Genomic DNA, 24,786 nt, shown 5'->3' with positions numbered 1-24,786 from the left:
GTACGCGGGCCTCTCACTGTTGTGGCCTCTCCCATTGCGGAGCACAGGCTCCGGACGCGCAGGCTCAGCGGCCATGGCTCACGGGCCAAGCTGCTCCGCGGCATGTGGGATCTTCCCGGACCAGGGCACGAACCCATGTCCCCTGCATCAGCAGGCGGACTCTCAACCACTGCGCCACCAGGGAAGCCCTCTGCCCATTTTTTGATTGGGTTGTTTGTTGTTTTGTTATTGAGTTATACAAGCTGTTTGTATATTTTGGAAATTAAGCCCTTGTCAGTCACATCATTTGCAAATATTTTCTCTCAGTCTGTAGGTTGTCTTTTTATTTTGTTTATCCTTTCCTTTTGCTGTGCAAAATCTTATAAGTTTGATTAGGTCCCATTTGTTTATTTTTGCTTTTATTTCTATTGCCTTGGGCGACTGACCTACCAGCTTTCCCAACACTACTTGCTGAAGAGACTGTCTTTTCTCCATTGTATACTCTTGCCTCCTTTGTCGGAAATTAATTGCCCGTAGGTGTGTGGGTTTATTTCTGGGCTCTCTATTCTGTTCTCTTGATCCATACAGACACTGTTAGTTTTAATTTATCAGCAGTTAATACTTTCATAACCCCAAATCAAAGTATCTTACTAAAAATCACAAATTTATGCAAAATTTTAACCCCCAAATTTACTAAACATTGTTTGTTGCTAGAAAACTAGCTTCTCTCAATTTTTGTCTAGTTTTTGGTATTTGTTTTGGTGCCTTATGAAACTAAATTTATGTGTTGCTTACTTTTAGTTAGATACCATGTCTTCTCTTGAATGTATCTAGATTGAAAGATAACAGTTGACTGGTAAAAAGTTGGAAAGAAGCTTGGGTGACTATCTTCAAGGTAAGCAGATACTTTTGGGAGGAGAGAGTATATGGAATTAGGTCAAAGATGGCTGTTTCTAAGGGAAAAGAAACAAAGTTGGGGTAATATGTATAAGAGAAATAATGCTATTCTAGAAACATAATTAAAGAAACCCTGTTTTTATGGGGCAAAAAGAAAGGGGAACTAAAGTGATGTGTTAAAAAAGGATATGGGAAGTTCAGGCAAATGCTAAATTATAAGTTCCTTCTAGGCAGTAATTCTATGTTCTTTGAATTTAACATCACTCTTGCCTTTCCCCTAACACACACTAACATACATAGTGAAATATAACCAATACATTGCTCTTTGCCAAGAAACCTGGTAATACTTTTAATAGGTTAATTTTACCTATTAAGGATATGTGTGGTTTAGAGGCAAGATTCTTTTTAAAATCCCTATGCTCACTGTAGTAGCCTTGATCCCTCTTAAAAAGAACAGCTTAAAGCTGAGACTATATTTTCTCAATTCACTGCCACTGATTCATTTTTGGCCTCTTCTAAGATTAGCTCTTTGGGGGAAAATCTGGCAAGAGATTATGGTCTTAATCTTCCTCTCTTGTTTTCTCCCTTTTTTAAGGATCCTATCTACCTCTTTCCTGCACCAAATGGCATCTCTTTCTATTTTCACTATCTCAAAGATCTGTTTGTGTTTCCCTTTCGGTAATGGATGGTGGCAGTAGGGAATCCTCCCTGATTCAGAGACGCAGAGGTTGAAAGTACTGTCAGCAGGCAGAAATTCTGTTATTCGGGCAATTAAAAATATTTTCTTTTTGACTTCTTTTGCAGCATTGTTTCATAGCAGAGCAGGGCTTTTACTTATAGCCAGCGTATACTTTTTAACATAGACAGTAGGACTGTTAGGGCCCCTGAAATCATCTTGTCCATCCTTTATTCTTCTTTCAGAACTTTCCTAACACCAGCTCAGACAGTTCCTGACACAGTGGACCTTCAGTTACTGTTGAAACACTGTCTTTGTAGTTAGGTGGGCCTGGACTTACATCCTGGCTTGGTTACTTAGCTAACTGTGTGACTGTGGTGCTGGGGTGTCCCCCATTTGTAAAATAGAAGTAGTAATCTGTATCTTTTAGGACTGGTGTGAGGCTTAAATAAGAGACTAACTGTAAAGCATCTAGAACAGTGTGAGGCACTTAGCAAGTCTCCCTTTGAATGAATTAATCAGTGTCCTTGAGAAGAGGATATCCTATTCTCTCAGTCACCTGTTCCTTCCCTGACAGCCATCCACGGTGGGACTCCTTCCTTTTGTCAAACTTAAGTCCTTCTGGTTACTTAGAGTTATTCTGCTCTAGTTAGAAGCAGAGTTCTTCATAATTATTATGAAGTACTTTTGTAATAAAATGAGAGATGTTATAAAAAGGTAAAAAATACAAAAGTTAAAGTTATAAAGTTAAAAGGTAAAGTTTCCCCTTCTTCCTTCTTCATTCTACTATGGTCTCTCTTGATGGGTCTAGTAAGTGATAAGAGAATAAAGCTTCACTTTCCTACTTTTATCTGTATATGTGGGTACCTGGATGTTTGAATATCCACAAGGTATTGAGTTGTCCAAAAAGTTCGTTTGGTTTTAAGTAAAAATAAAAGACACGTTTTTCATTTTCACGAAGAATTTTATTAAACAATGTATTCCCCCACCGAATGAACTTTTTGGCCAACCCAATAGACCCCACAGAGGCTATTCAGTACATTCTTGTCAACTTGTCTGTTATCTCATTCATCACAGTATGAAATCAGATAGTTCTGATCCTTAAGGGCTTCATGCTTATGAGTTGAGACACAGACCTAAGGCCTTTACTTTGGGGTGTTTGGGATTGTAAACATATTTCCACTTTTAGCACGATGGCCTCATGCTTTCTGTGGCTAGTTCAGGGCTTTGGTTGGGATCATGGTTTTTCCCAAGTCTTGTTATGGCCTCTGAGTTACCACTCCCTACTTTTTACTAGGTAGGGAGATGAGCTTGTATCTGTTCTATGCTGACTGCTGGGGTAAAGCTCTGGGTTGACACAGCTGCTTGTGGCCTGTTATATTCTAGAAAGCAGCTCAGTCAGTCGCAGCTTCCCAATGGAGAGTGTTTGTACCAAGAGTAAAGGGATTTTCTACAGTGTAACAAGAAGAGGGAGGTATTTGCCTTAATATGTAATTGACATTTAAGAGTGATAGTTCAGGGAACTGTATAAAAATGAGGAAAAATCAATCCTGTGTAAAAACAGATGGGAAAAATCTCCCTTTGCCCTGTGCGAGTGGGCATGGGAGGAGAATTGATAGTGACGATAGGTAGAATACAGAGACAGGGATTGGAGTCGAGGCTGTGTCAGTTGCTGGGCAAGGGCAGGACCCTTATATAGTTATGTACGTCTCTTCTGTGTGATGTAATGAGGCTTCAGAACTATAGGGAAAACAAAGATATTTATGACCTACCTGAGTACGTGATCATCTTCTGTTTGAACCCTCAGTTAAGGTAATCATCCTTAGCTATCACTGAGTTTCAGTAATGTGCCATGAGCCATAGAGTAAGGAGTCCTCACCAGTAAGAGCCAATATTCTTAGGAAGTGGTCAGGCTTCAGTGATTGAGCCATTTCTTCTTGGCACTTAAGGTAGTGTCATTTTACATAAAAAGCTTTTACATAAAAAACAAAACCAGAGAGGTAAATTCTGGTGTTTGCAGAGTAGCAATCTCCTTTCTATTACATTCTCTTAATCTTGCCAAGAAAATTGATGGTAATATATCAGCTTATGTAGATTCGACAGATTTGTGTAGATGTATTCTAAAAGAGAAATCTCTTTAGGAATTTGCTGTGTCTCAAAATGGGAATTATGGCATACTCTCATGATTCCCTGGGATTCTTCTTCCTTGATTGAGTTAGGAGCAAAATGCTTACTCACTGCTTCATCCTTGGAGTAGATGCAAATAGCAGTTCCAGATAAATGTGTGGGATATGGGTTAAAAATAGAAAATTTTATATAGGATGATTGAAAGTGGTTTTGAGCAAGTAGTAAAGGCATCATTTATTCATCCAGGAATTGCACATTTATTTATTTATTTCCTATTACTATTTTTTTGGTCATGCCAAGCAGCAGGTGGGATCTTAGTTCCCCGACCAGGGTTCGAACCCACACCCCCTGCAGTGGAAGCACAGAGTCTTAACCACTGGACCACCAGGGAAGTCCAACTGCACATTTATTTATTGAATGCTCATTAAGTGCCAGACACTGTTCTAAGTGCCAGGAAGGAATACAGCCTTCCATGCAACAGTCTGAGGTCAGTCTTCCCTCTCAGGTGGCCATAATAGGACCCAGAACAGGGCTCATCCTCTCTGTGAATTTTTTTCACTCCCTGTCTCCAGGAGACAGTGATGGCTTCCCTTTTTGTTTATAACCGTCAGGCATGAGTCATCCCTTTGCTGTGAGTATTGCAGAATCACATACCACATTCCAGTCTAATTTGTACTGCTGCCAGGGTCTCAGCCAGCAGCTCTTTTTGCCTGTCTTCCAACAGTCTTGGTAGTCAGAACAGTGAGACCGACTGCACAAGTTAATTAACTGGGGAACGGAGAAGAGAGAGCATGGTACTTGTTTTCTATCCATTTTCGTTTAGTACAAGATGTATTTAGGAGTAGACAACTTCTTTCTAGGTACCAATGTACCAGGCAGTACCTACCATCAGAATTCATTTTGGGGGAATTTAAAAACATTGAAGTATAGTTGATATATAATATTATATGTTACAGGTGTAAAACATAGTGATTCATAATTTTTAAAGGTTATATTCCTTTATAGTTATTATAAAATATGGGCTATATTCCCTGTATTGTATCCATGTAGCTTATTTATTTTATACATAGTAGTTTGTACCTCATAACCCCTATCTTGCCCCTCACTCCTTCCCTCTCCCCACTGGTAACCTACAAACTACTTTGTTCTCTGTATCTGTGAGTCTGTTTCTTTTTTGTTATAGTCACTAGTTTGTTTTATTTTTTAGATTGCACATGTAAGTGATATCATACAGTATTTGTCTTTCTCTGACTAATTTCACTTAGCATAATGCTCTCCAAGTCCATCCATGTTACTGCAAATGGCCAAATTTTATTCTTTTTATGGCTGAGTAGTATTCCACTGTGTGTGTGTGTGTGTGTGTGTGTGTGTGTGTATATATATATATATGCCATATCTTCTTTATCCACTGAATCCATTTTTTAAAAAATGAATTTGCAACTATGAGCAAATAAAGTCAACTGTCCCTTACAAAGGATATTGGTTCTACAAATGGACTTGGCAGCTTTGGCTGATGGTTGTGTTACACACACAAAATGGTCCTTTGAGGAAAACCTGGAAGTTTATTTTAGAATTTTAAGAAAATCCATCAAATAAACAAGCCGACAAAATTCTTCCTGAAAACTTTCTAAACAACACTTAACTTAGGTTTTGAATATTTAGGCTTTCTTCCCTTAATATTTCTATAATAAGTTTGATTGATTTATACCTTTAAAGAGATATATACTTAAGACAGAAGCAATTTTTAAAATATTTTTAAAAACCACTGTCATCTATAATTATCTTGTTATAAATTTTCAGTTCTTGGGATTCTCTTCTAGCCTATCTAATTATTATATGTAATTAAAGTTTTGGCATTTAGGCAATTGCATGTGGTACTCTAAACCCTAAAAGTTCTTACTTACCCACTTTTTGAATGTGCCTCATGAAGTGACTGATACTCCAGCAGTGTGACTCAGTGTAGTGCAGGGGCTTGTTTTGAATAGCAGGGTGAGTGTCACACTAGTCTTCCAATCAGAAAACATTCCATGCAATTCGAGGCACACATGAAACAGCAGATTTCTTCTTGGCCTAGGCTTGGGTAGAAAGCACGTGGATTTATACAGTGTTTGCTCAAATTACAAATGCTGAGATGGTAAAAGCACTTTTAGCTTTAGGGAGTTCAAAGTGGCCACAGCCAAATGAAAGTTCTGTGACCTACCTGAGAATACAATTTATGAGTTCTTTGTTGAGGAAGAAGGTGAGACCTTTGTGCTTTGCTGGAAATAGGAGAGCGCTCTCTCTCTCTCTCTCTGTCTCTCTGTCCTTCAATACACACACACACACACACACTACAAGAAACATACACACACACACACACTACAAGAAACAACACACACACACACACACACACACACACACACACACCAAGAAACAATAGGCTGGCATTTCCCAGCCCTTTCTTCCTTATCTGGAGGAGATCAAAAAGGAAAAGATCCCAGGTTTTGATTTTTAAAAATCTTTCATCAATGATACCTATTGATCAAAAAAGGAATAAAAACAGAGTATTAGTCTGAAAGAAAATAAACAAATTGTATATCTTAGATTTCAAATAAAGTAAATTTGCAACATCTGATAACTGTTAAGGACACAGACTTGAGCAGATTTGTGTTGAGTTCTTTCATAACTCTTTAAAATGTACTAGAATTTTGCAAAGGATTGATTTTGAGTCTGCAGACTTTGGAGTTGGTGTGCCTGCAATGGTGATATAGGCGCAAGTCTCCAGGTCAACCCTTAGTTCTGGAGTGCCAGGCAAAGTAGGCAATTTCAGAGATTTGGAGGAACCTATGCATGGATGGAAATACATGCTCTTAAGTGCTTCAAGATCCTTAGGAAAGAAGTAGAACAATAAAAAGAAACTACTAGCTAGGGAAAGGACCTGTGGAAAGTTGTTTCTAAACCAAAGATCATTCTTGAAACTCACTTCAGGCGTTGGGTTTATCAGTTATGATTGGATTCATCGTACGTAACAATCAGAAAAGTAGGGGCTTGCTTAAGCAAGACAGAGGTTACTTTTTTTCCCTCACATAAAAGAAGTCTAAAGCTAGGCATTTGAGGGCTGGTGTGGCAGCTCTGTAGTCATCAGAGATCCAAGCTCCCTATTTCTTTTTTTAAAAAATTTATTTATTTATTTTTGGCTGCATTGGGTCCTCGTTGCTGCATGCAGGCTTTCCCCAGTTGCGGCTAGCGGGGGCCCCTCCTCGCTGTGGTGCATGGGCCTCTCATTGCAGTGGCCTTTCTTGTTGCGGAGCACAGGCTCTAGGTTTGCAGACCTCAGTAGCTGTGGCACGCGGGCTCAGTATTTGTGGCTCGTGGGCTCTAGAGTGCGGGCTCAGTAGTCGTGGTGCATGGGCTTAGTTGCTCTGCGGCATGTGGGATCTTCCTGGACCAGGGCTTGAACCCGTGTCCCCTGCATTGGCAGGCGGATTCCCAACCACTGCGCCACAGAGAAGTCCCTCTATTTCTTTTTGCTTCATCATCCTCAAGGCTGGCTTCTACTCTCACGTTTGTCCAAGGACTGCAGGATGATCACTGCTGCTCTGTCTGTCACATCTGTGCTCCAAGCAAGAAGGGCAAGTCCAAAGGGTGTACTTACTAGTGGAATCAACCCTTTAAAGAGCTTTCCTGTTGCCCCACCTATTATTGGCCACCCCGTCTATAAAAGACATTGCCTTCCCAATAATGCAGAGGTTAAATATTGGATAGGCAAATCTTAATCTCTGCCAGACCAAGTGAACATGAGCGTAAAGGTATTACTAAGACTTAGGTGGCTAAGACTTTGGGATGCCTGCCAACTCCTAGAATAGGACGGTAATGTTTGGCAGATCTAGGCTTTAGTTCGCTGCTTGATTGATTGATTGAACAAAGTTAAGGACTTACTCTGTACTAGGCACTGGAGTTATAGTAGTGAACAAGATAGACATGGTCCCTGTCCTCAAAGAGTTTACAGGCTAATGGGAAAGAATTAGGTTTTAAATAAATAAATTATAAATGTGTTGAACATTAAGAAAAGGAGAAGTAGAGAGTGCTCGGGATTGTGTAATAGGAAAGGGGTCATACCCGAGGGGTATGACACGACGTATACATTGAGATTTAAAGGACCATGGGAATTAGCCCTGTTAGAAAGATAGGGATGAGTTAGTCAGGTTAGAAAGAGGGGGGAGGAGTATTCTAGGCAGATTCACTCCCAGTCTGTTAAGAGTTCTTTCTTCATCTACTATTTGTCTTATTTCTTCATCAGAGGGAATTAATGGGAGTTTCCAAAGCAACAAAAGGGACTAAATATTCTTTTTTATCTAAAATGGCTAAAAGAAAAAAAATAAAAAAATAAAAATAAAATGGCTAAAAGGACTGCCATCCTTTCTACTTATTTGTTTTTTCACTCTCTCTGGACGAGTGCCTGCCTGCATAGGCTGCACCAGGGAGTGTTGGTAACCAAGGAAGGAGGTGGACAAATGATTGGGGCATACCGAAGTTCAGTTGCCCCATCATAGATCTGGATTTTGGTCTCAGTGTGGGACTTTGGGGAGGCAAGGATTGGTTCTGACCCTGAAGTGCTGATATGACCCCCTTCCCCTTCTAGGAAGTGAACATTGTGGTAGCACCGTGCCAAGGCCTCCGGCCCACAGTGGATGTTCTGGGTGACTTGGTGAATGATTTCTTGCCTGTGATAACCTATGCACTCCACAAAGATGAACTCTCTGAAAGGGATGAGCAAGAGCTTCAGGAAATCCGAAAGTATTTCTCCTTTCCCGTATTCTTTTTCAAAGTGCCGAAGCTGGGCTCGGAGATAATCAGCTCCTCCACCAGAAGAATGGAGAATGAAAGATCACCACTCCATCGCCAACTAACTGACCTGGGCTATCTGAGCAGCAGTCACTGTAACTGTGGGAACCCCAGCCAGGACACCAAAGCTCAGAGTGTGTTGGTGGAGCAAAGTGAGAAGCTGAGACACTTGAACACATTTTCTCACCAGGTGCTACAGACTCACCTGGTGGACGCAGCCAAGGCCCTGAACCTGGTGCACTGCCGCTGCCTCGACATCTTTATTAACCAGGCCTTTGACATGCAGCGGGACCTGCAGATTACTCCCAAACGTCTAGAATATACACGAAAAAAGGAGAATGAGTTGTACGAATCACTGATGAATATTGCCAACCGAAAGCAGGAGGAAATGAAGGACATGATCGTTGAGACGCTTAACACCATGAAGGAGGAACTTCTGGATGACGCTGCCAACATGGAGTTTAAAGGTAGGTCCTAGAGAACTCGGTAGGGTGCGGGGACTACAGCATCCTCTAACTCTTTTCCAGGAAGTTGAGTACATTAATTCTGAAGCCCAAAGGAACCTCAGGATCATCTCACCTACCCCCACTGTCATTAGCAGGAGCCCACCTTAAATCATGTAGCCAAGGTGGCCTCTTTTGTTCTGAGAGACCTTCCTGGAAGATTCCACCATCATTCCTTTCTAGGACTGTTAGTCCAGCCTTTGGTAAATTCATTCCAATAGTGCTCTTTAGTCTCCAGTTTATATCTGTATCCCCTTGGCCTTGATAAAACTGGAGAAGAGCTGCTTGAAGAATGTCACTAAGTCATGCTTTAACCCTGGCTCCTTTGGCATGGCCCATGCTTCTTTGTCGGTTCTTTTTTGTGTGTCATGGTCTCATTTTCTTTTCAGGCTGCTCCTGAGACCTAACTCAGAAGGATTTCTCAAAGTAGCGGTTTTAGCTTTTCTGGCGTTCCCATTCTTCAATAATGACTGTTAACAAAACTCGGCCAAATGCTTAGTCTGGTCTTTTGGTGTCTGAGGTTTAGATGCTACTGACTTTGTATACTGACTTCTGCATGAACATTAGCTCTACTACCTATTAATTAAAGTACATGGTTTGCAAGTTACCCTTTAGGTTCTCAGTCATGGCTATGTATCCAAATAACCTGGGAGGCTTTTTGAAAATGTAGATGCTTGAGACCATTAAAGACCACTCCAGACCTACTAGTCAGCATTTCTGACATGGGACCTAGCATCAGTTTTTTGTTTTTGTTTTTTTCTAAAACAACCTCCCTAGGTGGATTCTGCTTATTGCCATGTTCTAGATGAGGAAACTCAGGCTTAGACGGGTTAAGTACTTTGCTCAAGGTCACACAGCTACTAAATAGTAGAGGCAGAGTTTGAATCTAGACAGTCTGATTCCTGAGCCCATACTCTTAATTTCCATGCTTTACTGCTTCTTAATCTGTCCCCAGTTACCGATGCTACCGTCTTCCTGGGAACCAGCTTCAAAACCTCAGCATGGGGACTTCCCTGGTGGTCCAGTGGTTAAGACTCTGTGCTTCCAATGCAGGGGGCACGGGTTTGATCTCTGGTCGGGGAGCTAAGATCCCACGTGCTGTGTGACTCGGCCAAATAAAAAAAATTAAAATAAAAAAATTTTAAAAAGTAAAAAAAAAAAAAGTCTTCAGAAACTAACACACCATTGTAAAGCAATTATACTCCAATAAAGATTAAAAAAAAAACCTCAGCATGGTCTTTAACTGTTTTCTTTCTGTCGTCCCCGTATCCAGTCAGTCGCCAAGTCCTGCTGAGTCTTCTTCCCTATTTCATATATACCTTTGCTTCTCTATTCCTTCCTCTTAAGTCTAACTGAACTGTTGTTACCTGACTGATCTCATTGACATCTTTCTCACCTTTCCCCAGTTCATCTTTATTGGCTCTATTTCTACAGACTGAGTTAAGACTCCTTAGCCTAGTATTCAAGATCTTCCAAAGCCCAACCCTTTCCAACTTTCTCAGTCTTATTTCCCACTATGCACCTTCCTGTAATTTCTTTTTTGGTTGGTCTCAACTGCTTCCTGTCCTCTGTATGCTTCCTTTACTTTTTTTTTTTTTTTTTTTTTTTTTTGCTTATGCCCTGCCCTAAACCTGAATCTCTTTTATTTGTGAATTTTCAAATCCTACCTACCCTTCAAGGCCTCTTCCAAATACCATTTTTCATGAAGTTGTCTTTAATTTTCTTAGCTAATAATGATTGCAGTTCATCTGAACTCGCATAGAATTTCATCTGGAACTGAAATTTCTGGTGTATTTCACTTTTTATCTTATTATTATAGTTATTTATGTTCCTCTATTTTCTAAAATCCTAGAAATGAAGAACAGGATCTGGGTCTTTATTCATCACTATATCCCTTGCAGCAAATAACAGAGTCTGTGTATAGTATATCTTTGGAGAATGAATGAGTGTGTGAGTGATGGTATATGTTTGTCACACTTATAGATACACAGGAAATATACTTTAGCAAGCATAGCATGCTTGATTTCTTATAGGTCTTTCTAAAGATGAACAAAGATACCTCTTTGGCGAATTCCCATTGTAGGGAGGAGTTGCTGAGAAGTGCTCACTTGCAGTGGAAATCCTAGGAAATCTTCTGAATGTTTAATTTAATTCAGTGCCTGAATAAAAGACACTGGAACATCAATGCCAGCAAAAGAGTAGACATGATAAAGCGTTGTCAGGGAAGGTAGGTTGAGCAGTCAGTGAAACGTTTGATTGTCTATCATGTACCAGGTATATCATGTTTGGTACCTGGGGCACAGTGGTTAGCTCAGATGTGGAGTAACTGGGAACAAGTCCATCAAATGTCTGGCTCTGTTAACTACATCGTGGACTTGTGTTTCTACTTACCTAGTTGGCTACATCTTAGACAGGACTTACGTGCTGCTTCTTACCTTGTTCTAATACATTCTGGGTATCCTTGAGGCGATGACAAGTAGATTTAGAAGAGAGCTGCCACATATCCTGTGGAGCCAGATTTTTATTACTGATTTTTGTTTGTTTTAAAGTAAAGGTAATGCATGCACACTAGGTATCATGACATACATACTTTATAAATTATTTATTTTTTGAAAAGATAGTACCTATAAACATGGTACTTTACTCAAAGATAAAAAGATACTGTCTCCTAGTCATCTAGTTTTCGTCTATATGTTCTTCTGCCCTTGGTTTTTCACTTACCCCATATCTTAGAGATCTTTCCATAAATGTGCAGAGAAATTTGTCTTCTTCTAATGGATATACCTTAATTTATTTAACTGTTCCCCTACTGCTGGATATGTAGGCTATTTCTTGCTTTCTTTTCTTTTTTAAATAAATTTATTTATTTATTTTATTTATCTTTGGCTGCATTGGGTCTTTGTTGCTGCGCGCGGGCTCTCTCTAGTTGTGGCGAGCGGGGGCCACTCTTTGTTGTGGTGCACGGGCCTCATTGCAGTGGCCTCTCCTGTTGCGGAGCATGGGCTCCAGGTGCACAGACCTCAGCAGTTGTAGCACAGGGGCTCAGTAGTTGTGGCTCGTGGGCTCCAGAGTGCAGGCTCAGTAGTTGTGGCTCACAGGCCCAGCTGTTCCACAGCCATGTGGGATAGTCCTGGGCCAGGGCTCGAACCTGGGTCCCCTGCATTGGCAGGTGGATTCTTATCCACTGCGCCACCAGGGAAGCCCCTTTCTTCCTTCCTTCCTTCCTTTCCTCCCTCCCTCCCTCCCTCCTTCCCTTCCTTCCCCCCTTTCTTTCTTTCTTTCTTTCCTTTCCTTTCCTTTCCTTTCCTTTCTTTTCTTTCTTTCTTTCTCTCTCAGAGTATACTGCATTGATCATCATTGTGCATGCATGTATTTGAGACTTGTAAGGGTATATTTCTAGAAAAATAATTCCTAGAAGCAGAAACAGTAGTTGGGTCAAAGGGTGTATAGATTTCTTTTGTTTATTGGTTGGTTAGCTTAAATATTTGATAGATATTGCCAGATTTCTTCCAAAGAGGTGGTACCAATATAAGTTTCTAACATTAGAGAGGGCCTTTTTAGGAGTGGAATTTTTATAGGTGATTTGTCTTCTCTTAAGTTCTTCTGTCCTCTGGTTTGCAAAACAGACTTTTCTAATCCTGAGAGCTAGTAGCATAGTGGGGAAAACGTTCCAGTTTTACTTTTTATTTCTCTAGTAGTTGATTAAAATTGAATTCTTGACTCTTGGATTTTTCTCATTAATATGCTAGGAAGTGTGAATTATTACAGATAAGAGGCTTTGGAATCCATGAGCTTTGGGTTCAAATGCTAGCTATATTACTTCCTAACTGTACCATCCCTTCCCAGTGCCCACTTTATTCTCTCTTTGAGGCTTTTTCCTGACATATAAAATATAACCAGTAATATACCCCTGCCAGTGTTGTTGGGATTAAATTAGATTACATATGAAAAATACTTGCTGTGCATTTCAAATAGTCAATAAATGTTGTTTCTCCTCTTCTATAAATGTGATATAAGAGCTGACAAAATCAATAGGTTCATTCTGTACACAGTTGCTCCTTCTCACGATTCTTAGATGCCTTAAGTAGTTGAGGATTGCATGGCCCATGGTCATATACTGAGAGTCAGTTTGTCAGCCATATGCGTTTAGTAGCTGTTGTTCACGGTAGCTCCTTGGGTCTGACTTGGGAGCTGCCTTTATTCAGTGTGCCTGCCCCTTCCCCTCACAGCCAACTAGCTTTTTGCTCTGCCTCCATAGATGTCATTGTCCCTGAGAATGGAGAACCAGTGGGCACCAGAGAGATCAAATGCTGCATCCGACAGATCCAGGAACTCATCATCTCCCGGCTTAATCAAGCAGTGGCTAACAAGCTGATCAGCTCTGTGGATTACCTACGTGAGAGCTTCGTCGGAACCCTGGAACGATGTCTGCAGAGCCTGGAGAAGTCTCAGGATGTCTCGGTTCACATCACCAGTAATTATCTCAAACAGGTACTCAAAGGGTAGTTAAGAGCGTGTCACAGAAAACACATGAAACAGAATCCACCCACGAACCCAGCTTCAAGTTAGTCAAGAATTTTCCTTTCAACTTTTTGCCAGTCCAGTTTGAATTTTATATTGTTTTCCTATCTCATGACCACTGTCCGTGGGAGGTGCTTGTGAACGGTCAAATTGCAGTTAAGTCAATGAGCAAGCAGATGAAGATGAAGTAAAGGAGCCCAAATAGTCACCAGACAGATGATCAACCTGCATTGACGCTGCACATACACTGAGGGATAGATTTGGGAACCTTGAAACTGGACCATGTTCTTGAAATAAATATCATTTATTGCATTTTTAATTAGCCACTCTACTCAGGGAATATTGACTTTGGTTTGTGTACTCTCTTTCAGATCTTAAATGCTGCCTATCATGTTGAAGTCACATTTCACTCAGGGTCCTCAGTTACAAGGATGCTGTGGGAGCAAATCAAACAGGTAGAGGTTGTTTAGGGAAGTGTTTTTCAGCCCCTAGTTAGCTTAGGTGAATCTTGGTTGCTCCAACGGAAACTGATGTCTAGGATGTCTGTCCTAAACAAACTGATGTCTGTCAGGGCAGCTGGCCATTTGTCGTGCTTTGCCTGCCTGGGAGAATCCTGGTTTATGCCTGTTCTGAAATAATTATTAACAGTGCCCCCTTTAACTCTTAAAAGTGATGTGTCTAAATGATATTTTATGGAGCCATAAAACCCTGCTTCACTAGCTTCGTCATATTTCTTTTTCCCAACCTAAGTGTTTTCTCAGAACCAGGCTTTGTTGCCAGAGGCCATGAGTGTGGTTTCCTTTCTGATGTTCCATCTGACTCTTACGTAGAGTTATTTGCTGTATTTAGAAAGGGATTTATCAGGTACCCCCAGTACTGAATGTAATGTATTGATTTGTGAGCATGCAGACTAGGCCTAGTGTTCTTTGATGCTTTCCGTTGGGCTGAGCCCCGATTTTGAGGTAGATGGAATTGGAGAGGAGTGCTGGACTTCATACAGCTCTTATCTTAAGATCCTGGCCTAACGAGTGGGTAACCCAGAGAGGGAGGGGTGTTGGTTCCTCCTAGTGGTTTCTGTTTCCCATCCCTCAGTGTTCTCACTGTCCTCATCCTGACAGATCATCCAGCGCATCACATGGGTGAGCCCACCTGCCATCACACTAGAGTGGAAGAGAAAGGTGGCCCAGGAAGCCATCGAGAGCCTCAGTGCCTCCAAGTTGGCCAAGAGCATTTGCAGCCAATTCCGGACTCGGCTCAACAGTTCTCATGAGGCCTTTGCAGCCTCCTTGCGGCAGGTGGGTATATAGGAAAGGACATACAGCTGGATCAATCGGAGAGGAACCTCGCCCACTGTGGAATGTTTTGTCGACTGCTGTCTACATAATTTTAAAAAAATCATCAGTATATTTCCTTTCTAGTCTGTTAAAGGATAATCCTAAGTTACAGGTTGTTTCATCAGTAAATTTTTCATGTGGATATTTTTCTAACTCTAGAGAGAATGGAGGGAACTCAATTAATTTCTCCCCACTTCATTCCACTTTGAGGAATGAAAATTGAGGGGTAGGAATTTTGTATGAGTTTATATAGTATTTTAGGAATGAGTGACAGAAAGGGATGACATTCCAACTTCCATAGTAGTTTGCAGTTATATGACATCTGCTTATCCCTTTGGGGTGTGCGCGTGTGCATGTGTACATGTGTGTGGAGGGGAGGGTGCGTAGATGTGATTACGCATCCAGGAAGAAAAAGTATTACTTAATGAATGCTCACTATCTGCCAATCTCTGAGCTATGTTACATATATCTTATTTAATTCTCACAGGTATTCTCATGAGGTAGATATTATTATCCCCATATAATAGGTGAGGAAGCCAAAGCTGGGGACCTGATAAGTCATATTTCTTTCTTCTTTTTCCTTCCCAGCTGGAAGCTGGCCACTCAGGCCGGTTGGAGAAAACTGAAGATCTATGGCTGAAGGTTCGGAAAGATCATGCTCCCCGCTTGGCCCGCCTTTCGCTGGAAAGCCGTTCTTTACAGGATGTCTTGCTGCATCGTGAGTCCTTATTTTTTTTCCCTAGTAAATTGGAGGAGGAAGGTTCTGGATACCTGACATCCTCATGTCCAACCCTGGAGAACCCTAGTGTCTAAAGCTGCTTCCTTGCAAAGCTGCCTAAACACCCATTGATGTATTTTTGAATTTCTGATGAAGTCTGTTTGGTCCTGCTATTTATACAGTTCAAATAACACAACCAAAGTTTATTTAAATTAAACCAGTTAGGTTACTACTGGTTTAGAAAACATCCAAATTTCCTCCCCTGGCATAATTATGACTTCCTGCTTCTAGGCAGGTCCACGTCTAAGAATCTTAGGGAGGTTGCCCAGCAAGTTCCCATCCTTCCTGCCTTATCTCTGTCCTGTACCTTATAGGTAAACCTAAACTGGGACAGGAACTGGGCCGGGGCCAGTATGGTGTGGTGTACCTGTGTGACAACTGGGGGGGACACTTCCCTTGTGCCCTCAAGTCGGTTGTCCCTCCAGATGAGAAGCACTGGAATGACCTAGCTTTGGAGTTCCACTACATGAGGTGGGTTCTGGTCTCATTCATCTTCGTGGGGAACGATCCAGAGAAGAAGCTTAGAAGCCTGGTATAAATTTTGTACCAAGAGCTATAGTAAACCTTGTCTCTCCATTCCTATGTCTCAAAATGTTGTAGACCAGTATTCCAGTGTCTGGCCCAGAAATGTGCTCTCTTCAAGGCCTTTCCTGCCTCTACCTGCCCTTTCCCCACCATCCTAATTGCTCAGACCCATCCTTCCATTTGACTTTCTTCCTTAGTCCTTAAGGCCTGTCAGTTTTTAGATTCCATAATTCTCTGTCCTCGTTAGAGAGGCCATTCTCTTTGCCCTCTCTCTGTACTGAGGGCTATTACCTCTGGGCCTGGACTCTGCACGGTCTCAAGGTTATTTCTTCCACTGTAGTGACATGCTATGCAAGGTTAGCTCTAGCCCAGACCTTTCCGCTCCTCACCAGGTCTCTGCCGAAGCATGAGCGATTGGTGGATCTGCACGGTTCCGTCATCGACTACAACTATGGTGGTGGCTCCAGCATCGCTGTGCTGCTCATTATGGAGCGGCTGCACCGCGACCTCTACAGTGGGCTGAAGGTGAGGCAGGGCAAGGAGGGAGTGAGGTCCAGCTGGCAGCCAGATCCACAAGTTCCTTTCTGGCCTTTCCTCCTTTCTTCTTTAGTCAGAGCCTCTAGCTCTCATAAGACAATGTTGGAGTAATCAAGCTTTATTACCTTCATTTCCAAAAAACCTTGAAAATGTCTCAGAACATGTTTTTTTTGTCCAGTTTATATCCAGAATACTGCAGTTCACCACTTTTACCTCTCGTGGTAGTGTAAAAATCTAGACTACACAGAAGAGCAGAAAAGCTTCCTATAACTCTGCTATTCTTTCTCTTTTTTCGTTCTCAGTGAATTAAGCTAGTTTTTATTGTCAACAGATATTTATTAGTGACTACTTTGTACAAGGCCCTGTATTAAGCAACATAAGGGGATATCAAAAAGTATAATTGGCCAGGGGCTTTTAAAAGAATTGTAGGGACTTCCCTGGTGGTGCAATGGTTAAGAATCCGCCTGTCAGTTCAGGGGACACGGATTCGATCCCTGGTCTGGGAAGATCCCACATTCTGCAGAGCAACTAAGCCCCCACGCCACAACTACTGAGCCCGTGTGCTGCAACTACTGAAGCCCGCGCGCCTAGAGCCCGTGCTCTGCAACAAGAGAAGCCACCGCAATGAGAAGCCTGCGCACCACAATGAAGAGTAGCCCCTGCTCACCACAACTAGAGAAAGCCCGCACTTAGCAATGAAGACCCAACACAGCCAAAAATAAATTTTAAAAAAAATTTAAAAAATAAAATAAAATAAAATAATTGTAGTCAGTGAATATTTCATGAACAGGTGGCATTTGAGTTGGATAAATGAACCCTGATGGGTAAAAGTTGGGCAGATGGAAAGAAGAGGTCATACCGGGGGAAGGAATAGCTTAGTGCCCAGAACATTTGAAGGATACTGACTGTGTTGGAGGAGCTGGTTCATTTGGGGAATAGAGGGGAGATAATATGCAAAGAAATGTTGGGAACAAATTATAGAAGACCAAAAATGTTAAAAGTTCCATAGCATTCAAATTCTGCCGTAGACAGTGAGAAGTGAAAGATTTTGAATGAAGGTGAAATACCCTCAGTTGGATGTTGAGTTCCCCTCATCTAAAACAGCCACCAGCAGGGAGATAGAGAGGTTTCTTTTGTTTGTCCTCTACATTGGAGCTAGAAAAGCTAACCCCAGAGTATCTGGTAGGTCCCTTCTCACAGGTGCCTCTTGTACCAGTTTATATGGAATAAGACAGAAGAATCCTTAGAAATGCTTGCAGGAGCCATGAGAAATCAATACGGTGAATAAAATGACTCTGCAAGTGGCTTTCCTTCTTCATTTCACGGGAGTTAAGCTAAGCACCATGTGAAGCTTTTCCATAAGTGGGTTAGAGAACCATATACGGGCTTTTGGATGAGTGATATAACATTCTCCAGAATTCAAGAGACCCTAAATTGGAGGCTTGGTAGAAGTAAGATGAGTGACTTTGGTATTTTAACCCATAAAACCAAAGGCTAACCAGTCCTACAAAGCAATGGAAGTAAATCTATCTGCCTGAGAGTCCTAGAAATACTCACTTGAGCCTCTAAGGCAGTTCTAGAGTTTGTTCAGGGTTAGAGATGCACTCATGCCTTCAGGCGTTTGGTTGTGGCTCTCCTAGTCACATCTGGGGATCATCCAGCTGGCCTAAGTGCTGCCTCCAGGGGATTTGGCCTGGCCTTTATGGCTTGCCCTTCCTTGCTTTTCCTTTATTTCCCTCTCCTGACTGACTTCTTCCCTTATTCTCATCCACTTTTCTGTCCTTGTGTACCCTAGTGTGGTCAGTCTTTCAGTATCTCACAGAAGGAACTCTTCGTTCGTATAAGCAAGTTAGATTGAGGAGTTGTCTTCTTAGTGACAAGTAAGCTCTTTTGTCTCCCCAAGGCTGGGCTGACCCTGGAGACCCGTTTGCAGATAGCACTAGATGTGGTGGAAGGAATCCGCTTCCTGCACAGCCAGGGACTTGTCCACCGTGATATCAAACTGAAAAATGTGCTGGTAAGTAAGAGCTGTTTCCCCAAGATAGCTCCCTGTCTCTATGTGTAAGTGACCTTTGGAGGGAGGTACACATAAATGTAAATTCGGTCACAGGAAAAGACTGTGACCAGTTAACAGCAGAGTGGATGGTTGGTATCTTGGACTTGAAGCTTAGGGAGGAGTTGCATCATAGGCCTAGCTTATATTGCTTAAGATTTTTTCTCCCAACACTGTTGAGAAAATTTAAACTTACAGAAAAGCTAAAAGAGTGGTACAATGAAGACCCACATACTGTTCCCCCAGATTCATATTCTCTTTCCTAGTGTAGTCTCTCTTTGTTTCTGTCTCTCTGTTTCTTCACACACACACATACACACACACACACACACACACACACATTTTTTACTGAACTATATGAGAGTAACTTACAGATAAAACTTTACTCCTATATACTTCAGCTTGTATCTTCTAAGGAAAAGGACATTCTTCCACTTAATTAAAATGCCATTATTCACACCCAAGAAGTTTAAATTGATACAATATTATTAGTTAATACACAGTCTATATTAACATTTTCCAGTTGTCCCAAATATGTTCAACTATCCCAAATATGGTCTATTTGTTTGTTTGGCCCAGGATCCAATCCAAGGATCATACAGTGCATTTTGTCATGTTTCTTTAGCCTCTTAATCTAGAATAGTCCTGCCTTTTTTTGCTTTTGTGACATTGATATTTTTGAGGATTCCAGGTCTTGTTATTGCTTAGGGTTTGAGATGCTGGATGAGGAGTGAGATGGGTAAACACAGCTTAAAAGGTAAGATAGTCATGAACCTACCAGTCCCGTTATCTAAATTATAAAGAATCTTTTGACATACTCCTTTTGAAAATATATTGGATTATCACTGAAGTGTCTCTGGCAACACTTAAATGATATATAAAGAGGGCTTCCCTGGTGGCGCAGTGGTTGAGAATCCGCCTGCCAATGCAGGGGACACAGGTTCGAGCCCTGGTCTGGGAAGATCCCACATGCCGTGGAGCAACTAAGCCTGCGAGCCACAACTGAGCCCACGTGGCACAACTACTGAAGTCCACGCGCCTAGAGCCCGTGCTCCGAACAACAGAAACCACCACAATGAGAAGCCCACGCACCACAACGAAGAGTAGCCCCCGCTCGCTGCAACTAGAGAAAGCCCGCATGCAGCAATGAAGACCCAACACAGCCAAAAAATAAAAATAAATAAATAAATAAATTTATTTTAAAAAATAATATATAAAGATGATGGCAGTTTTGGGGGGAGGGAAATATCTTCCTAAAATTCTAGGCTGAAACCTAAGAGGCTTGTCAATAGCCAAATGAGACAGATTGTTTTTTTTAATTTTTATTTTTATTGAAGTATAGTTGACTTATAATATGTTAGTTTCTGGTGTACAGCAAAATGATTCAGTTCTACATATATATTCCTTTTCATATTCTTTTCCAGTTTATGTTATTACAAGATATTGAATGTAGTTCCCTGTGCTATACAATAGGATCTTGTTTATCTGTTTTATATATAGAAGTTGGTATATGCTAATCCCAAACTCCTAATTTATCCCTCCCCTACCCCCTTTCCCCTTTGGTAACCATAAGTTTGTTTTCTATATCTGTGAGTCTGCTTCTGTTTTGTAAATAAGTTCATTTGTATCATATTTTAGATTCCACATAGAAGTGATACCACATGATATTTGTCTTTTTCTGTCTGACTCACTTCACTTCTTTTGATAATCTCTAGTTCCATCCATGTTATTGTACTATTTTGTTCTTTTTTATGGCTGAGTAGTATTCCATTGTATATATATACATCTTCTTTATCCATTCACCTGGGACAGATTTATTGTCTTGGACCTCAGGAAAGGAAACTAGAGGGAATTAAAAAGCCCTCCTCAGCTGACCAGAGGACCTCAACCTTCTTATTTAGCAACTTCCTGCCCTGGGTTCTGGAGGTCAGAGGAGAATAATCAGGAACTAATAATACTTTCCTCAGTGCCCTTCACTTATTCATTCTTCCAAGATTTGCTAAGCTCCTGATATGTGCTAGGCACTATGCTAAGTGCTGGGGATACAAAGATGAAAAAGGCAGTCCTTGCCATCAGGTTGTTTACAGTATGGGGAGAAGACAGTAATGGGAGTGAATCTAGAGACAGGGAGAATAGAGGCAGAGTTGATTAAGTACTGCTGTGAGGTAGATGCCTACTTTTGAGCTTGGGTATGCAGCTGAGCGCTATGTGCAGGACCAGGCATAGGATGACTCTCACCTTGCTTTGTTGGCAGTTGGACAAGCAGAACCGTGCCAAGATCACTGACTTAGGATTCTGCAAGCCAGAGGCCATGATGTCAGGCAGCATTGTGGGGACACCAATTCATATGGCCCCTGAACTTTTCACAGGTAAGCTGGAGGGCAGGGAGTGGGTTTGGGCAGGACTCCGTGTTTTAACCAAGTGCTACCCTTTGGCTAAGTAGTATCCACAAGTACTACTGGCAGTTCTGGCACAGGCAGGGGAGAAACCAGAACAGAGGAAACCAAAGACAAGTAGGGGGACAAGTGAAGAGGTAAGGGGGCAAGAAAGAAAAGTGTAAATGGGGGTCACCAACTGTTCTTTTGGATGTCTCTCTGGGCTATTAGTGCCATCATTGCCATAGTCAACCAATTATTTAATCCTAAAGTATTGATTGAATAACTCCTATATAATAAGAGTTGTCCTCTATCATTAAAGAACTTACAGTTGACAGAGATATATTGAGAGGTAAAATAATTAAGAAGCAGTATAAGACAACATGTGATTAAGTGCTACATAATGGTGTTCAGAGAAGAAATGTTAGATGGTTTTGTGGTAGAGGTGAAATTCTGGATAGAAACTGAATGAGATCTGGAAAATTTGGTAGGTGGGAAGGGAACTCAGTATATTTATTAATATATTCTTTGAGCTAGGCACTGTGGGTATGTTATGTCATATATTTTGTTCCATTTAATCCTCATGACAATTCTGTGGTGATAGTGATGCATTTTTATGTCCATGTCATGGATAAGGTTGAGGCCAGATTGATGAAGAAACCCACCCCAAAACACTGAGCTAGAAGTAATGAGGCTGGGATTGGAATTTAGGTCTTTCTGTCTCTAGAGTCCAACCATGTTAGGTTGGAGAGACAGTTCTGGAGGCTGGGGGAGAGGAAATAGGAGCAAAATTGCCAATGAGAAATAAGCATGACAGGAAAGAAATCAGTTCAGGAAGTAATAGCAAACAAGTTGGAGATAAGATATATTTGAGCTTGAAATTTATGCAGTGGAGTGAAGGCTTGATGTGAAAGAAGCAAGGAGCTATTGGGCTTCTGAACAGGTGAGGGATGAAAAGAGATGTTCATGGAAATGTTTAGTAGCAGTAGGTAAGGCAGATTGAGTGGTAAGAGCCACGTAGGGAGACCAGTGGTGGAGACCAGACCTAGGATTAAGTTGGTAGTAGTGCTGAAACAAAAAATGTTACAGATTTGACATCAATTCAGAGGAAGGATGGGCAAGATTTTGTAATTAGCTTGATATGGGTGATGAACAGCAAAGAATGACTAAAAGATGACTCTGTGGTTTTGAGCCTGAATGGATGAGGAAGGTTGCGTCATTGCCAGGGAAGGTGGAAAGGGAATGGCAGGTCACTTGTTAGTATTGGTAAGACTTAAAATTAGCAATTTATAATATTTGGATTTCTCTCATGAGCCACAAGTCTTCCCCCAACCCTTCATTGAGTGATACATATAAGGATTAGGAGTTAGTTGGATAGCTGTAGTCCTACGCACATTGAAAAGAAATAGACAGTCATCATCTTTCTTTCCCTGACTTTTAAAAAATTTTCTATTCCCACTTTTATTACTTTATCTTGGCTACTTCATATTTAAATTCATTTGATTATTTCTACTGCAGTTCATCCTACTGCTGTAAAAATAATCTTTCTAAAATATTTTCTTCATGTCACCTCCTGCTCTAAAGGATAAATGACTCCTGCTGCCCATCAAATCCAGATTCTTCTGTCCGACTTTAAAAATCTTTATGTTATGGTTCCAACCTATCTACCCACCTGTATTTCCCAACTTTATTTCCCTAACATGACCTTTCAGGATTAATCTTTTTGATTGTCCCATTAAAATGAAGGCCCGGACTTCCCTGGTGGCACAGTGGTTAAGAATCCGCTTGCCAATGCAGGGGACACGGGTTCGAGCCCTGGTCCGGGAAGATCCCACATGCCGCAGAGCAACTAAGCCCGTGCGCCACAACTACTGAGCCTGTGCTCTAGAGCCTGTGAGCCACAACAACTGAGCCCGAGTGCTGCAACTACTGAAGCCCGCATGCCTGGAGCCGGTGCTCCGTGACAGGAGGAACCACCGCAATGAGAAGCCCGTGTACCGCAGCGAAGAGTGGCTCCTGCTTGCTGCAACTGGAGAGGACCCGTGCGCAGCAACCAAGACCCAACACAGCCAAAAATGAATGAATGAAAGAATAAATAAATTTATTTATTTTAAAAATAAAAAAAGTACTTCACACAAACAATAATCAAATACAAAATATAATGAATATCAGTGAAATATAAAATAAATAAATTAAAATAAAATAAAAGGCCTGTTTTCCTTCCCCTTTGTCAAGTTCTAGTCTTGGCTCTTTTAATCTTTAGCCCTCCCAGTGCCATTGTTTTTCGTATTATAAAGTGGGCATTATAAATGTGTCCTGCCTAACAGGGTTGTTATAAGAGATAATGGGCATTAAAGGCTTTAGGAAAAAGTGTGTAAAGACCTCTGCAGATGCAAGTGAGTGGTGATGCTGTTGATTCCCTCCCTGGCTCACTACTTGTCACCCTTTCTTGCTGTAGGGAAGTATGATAATTCTGTGGATGTCTACGCTTTTGGCATTCTTTTCTGGTATATCTGCTCAGGCTCTGTCAAGCTCCCTGAGGCATTTGAGAGGTGTGCCAGCAAAGACCATCTCTGGAACAATGTGCGGAGAGGTAAGAACCACGAGCCTTGCTTTGCCCTGACTCCCCAGAAGAGAGCAGACTGAGACCAGGCACTGCTGCAGCGGCCTCCTGTCCTCCTCTCTGGCCACTCCACAGCAGGACCTCATACACATGTAAACCATCATGGAATCCAGAAAAGACATTTAAGTCAAACCTTTGCTTCCAGGCAGCGTGGTTCTGAACTCTCAGACAGGTTTTTATCTTTAAAATTTCTAATTCTTCAACATCCTATGCCAGTGTATTCCAGTTTTTCATCACAGTTACTATTAGGTTCTAACCTAGATATTTGCAGTTGAAGCCAAAGCTCACTGCGTTGTTTAGCATCCTGAGCCCCAACTGGGTAATCAAGCCTGTGAGCTGATCATGCCTCTTCATTGTGTTGGTTCCCTTCTCGCTGCCTCTGGTCTTATTTCCATGCTCCTTTCTCTAGGGGCCCGTCCAGAACGCCTTCCTGTGTTTGATGAGGAGTGCTGGCAGTTGATGGAAGCCTGCTGGGATGGTGACCCCTCTCAGAGACCTCTCTTGGGCATTGTCCAGCCCATGCTCCAGGGCATCATGGACCGGCTATGCAAGTCACATTCTGAGAGGCCAAACAGAGGACTCGATGATTCTACTTGAAAGCAGAGACTTTTCTCTTTCGCTCTTTATTTCTTTCCTTCCCCTCACCTTTTGGCTATGGGAAGAATTTGACATTCATTACAGAGAGCTCCCAAGGGGACTGATGCTTGCTGGGCAACTTAAGACCTTCCCAGGCAGAGATGACTCCTGGATAGGGAAGAGTTGGATGGCTGTGAGCGTATCCAGCAGTTCACTGATGCCCAAGCAGTTTCTTTAGCCAAAAAGTCAGTATAAATCTCTTCTGTATGAAATTTCAAGAAAAGTCTTACCTAGTTCCCTTTTCCAGACTGTCTTTTAACTCCAGCCATAATCAGGACTCTGTGCTCCCATAGTGGAGCCCACATTCCTAACATTCTTTGGAAGTCTTAGTTCATAGCTCCGTTTACACATGGGCGGTTAGGTTTTTCTCCACCCAGAGTCCCTTTTCAGTTTATCCC

General features: G+C 41.6%; 1 protein-coding gene across 2 annotated transcripts in view; it reads left to right on the top strand.

Moving 5' to 3' along the window:
• DSTYK (dual serine/threonine and tyrosine protein kinase) overlaps positions 1-24,573 on the top strand; it is a 52,744-nt gene extending 28,171 nt beyond the window's left edge. The window contains exons 3-13 of one of the 2 annotated variants that reach the window (XM_007470680.1): positions 8,301-8,970; positions 13,265-13,497; positions 13,899-13,982; positions 14,646-14,822; positions 15,450-15,579; positions 15,954-16,110; positions 16,557-16,689; positions 18,605-18,718; positions 21,009-21,123; positions 23,588-23,722; positions 24,162-24,573. In XM_007470680.1, coding sequence (XP_007470742.1) covers positions 8,301-8,970; positions 13,265-13,497; positions 13,899-13,982; positions 14,646-14,822; positions 15,450-15,579; positions 15,954-16,110; positions 16,557-16,689; positions 18,605-18,718; positions 21,009-21,123; positions 23,588-23,722; positions 24,162-24,349 — 2,136 coding nt within the window. In that variant the 3' untranslated portion in view covers positions 24,350-24,573. The remainder of the gene's footprint in view (positions 1-8,300; positions 8,971-13,264; positions 13,498-13,898; positions 13,983-14,645; positions 14,823-15,449; positions 15,580-15,953; positions 16,111-16,556; positions 16,690-18,604; positions 18,719-21,008; positions 21,124-23,587; positions 23,723-24,161) is intronic. The other variant, XM_007470681.1, reaches the window with a different exon arrangement.
• The last annotated feature ends 213 nt before the right edge of the window (positions 24,574-24,786 follow it).

This window comes from Lipotes vexillifer, unplaced genomic scaffold, assembly GCF_000442215.2.
Source record: "Lipotes vexillifer unplaced genomic scaffold, Lipotes_vexillifer_v1.1 scaffold1122, whole genome shotgun sequence".
Lineage (NCBI taxonomy): Eukaryota > Metazoa > Chordata > Mammalia > Artiodactyla > Lipotidae > Lipotes > Lipotes vexillifer.
Note: the sequence above shows the minus strand (reverse complement) of the source record. Positions and strands in the feature narration are given on the sequence as shown.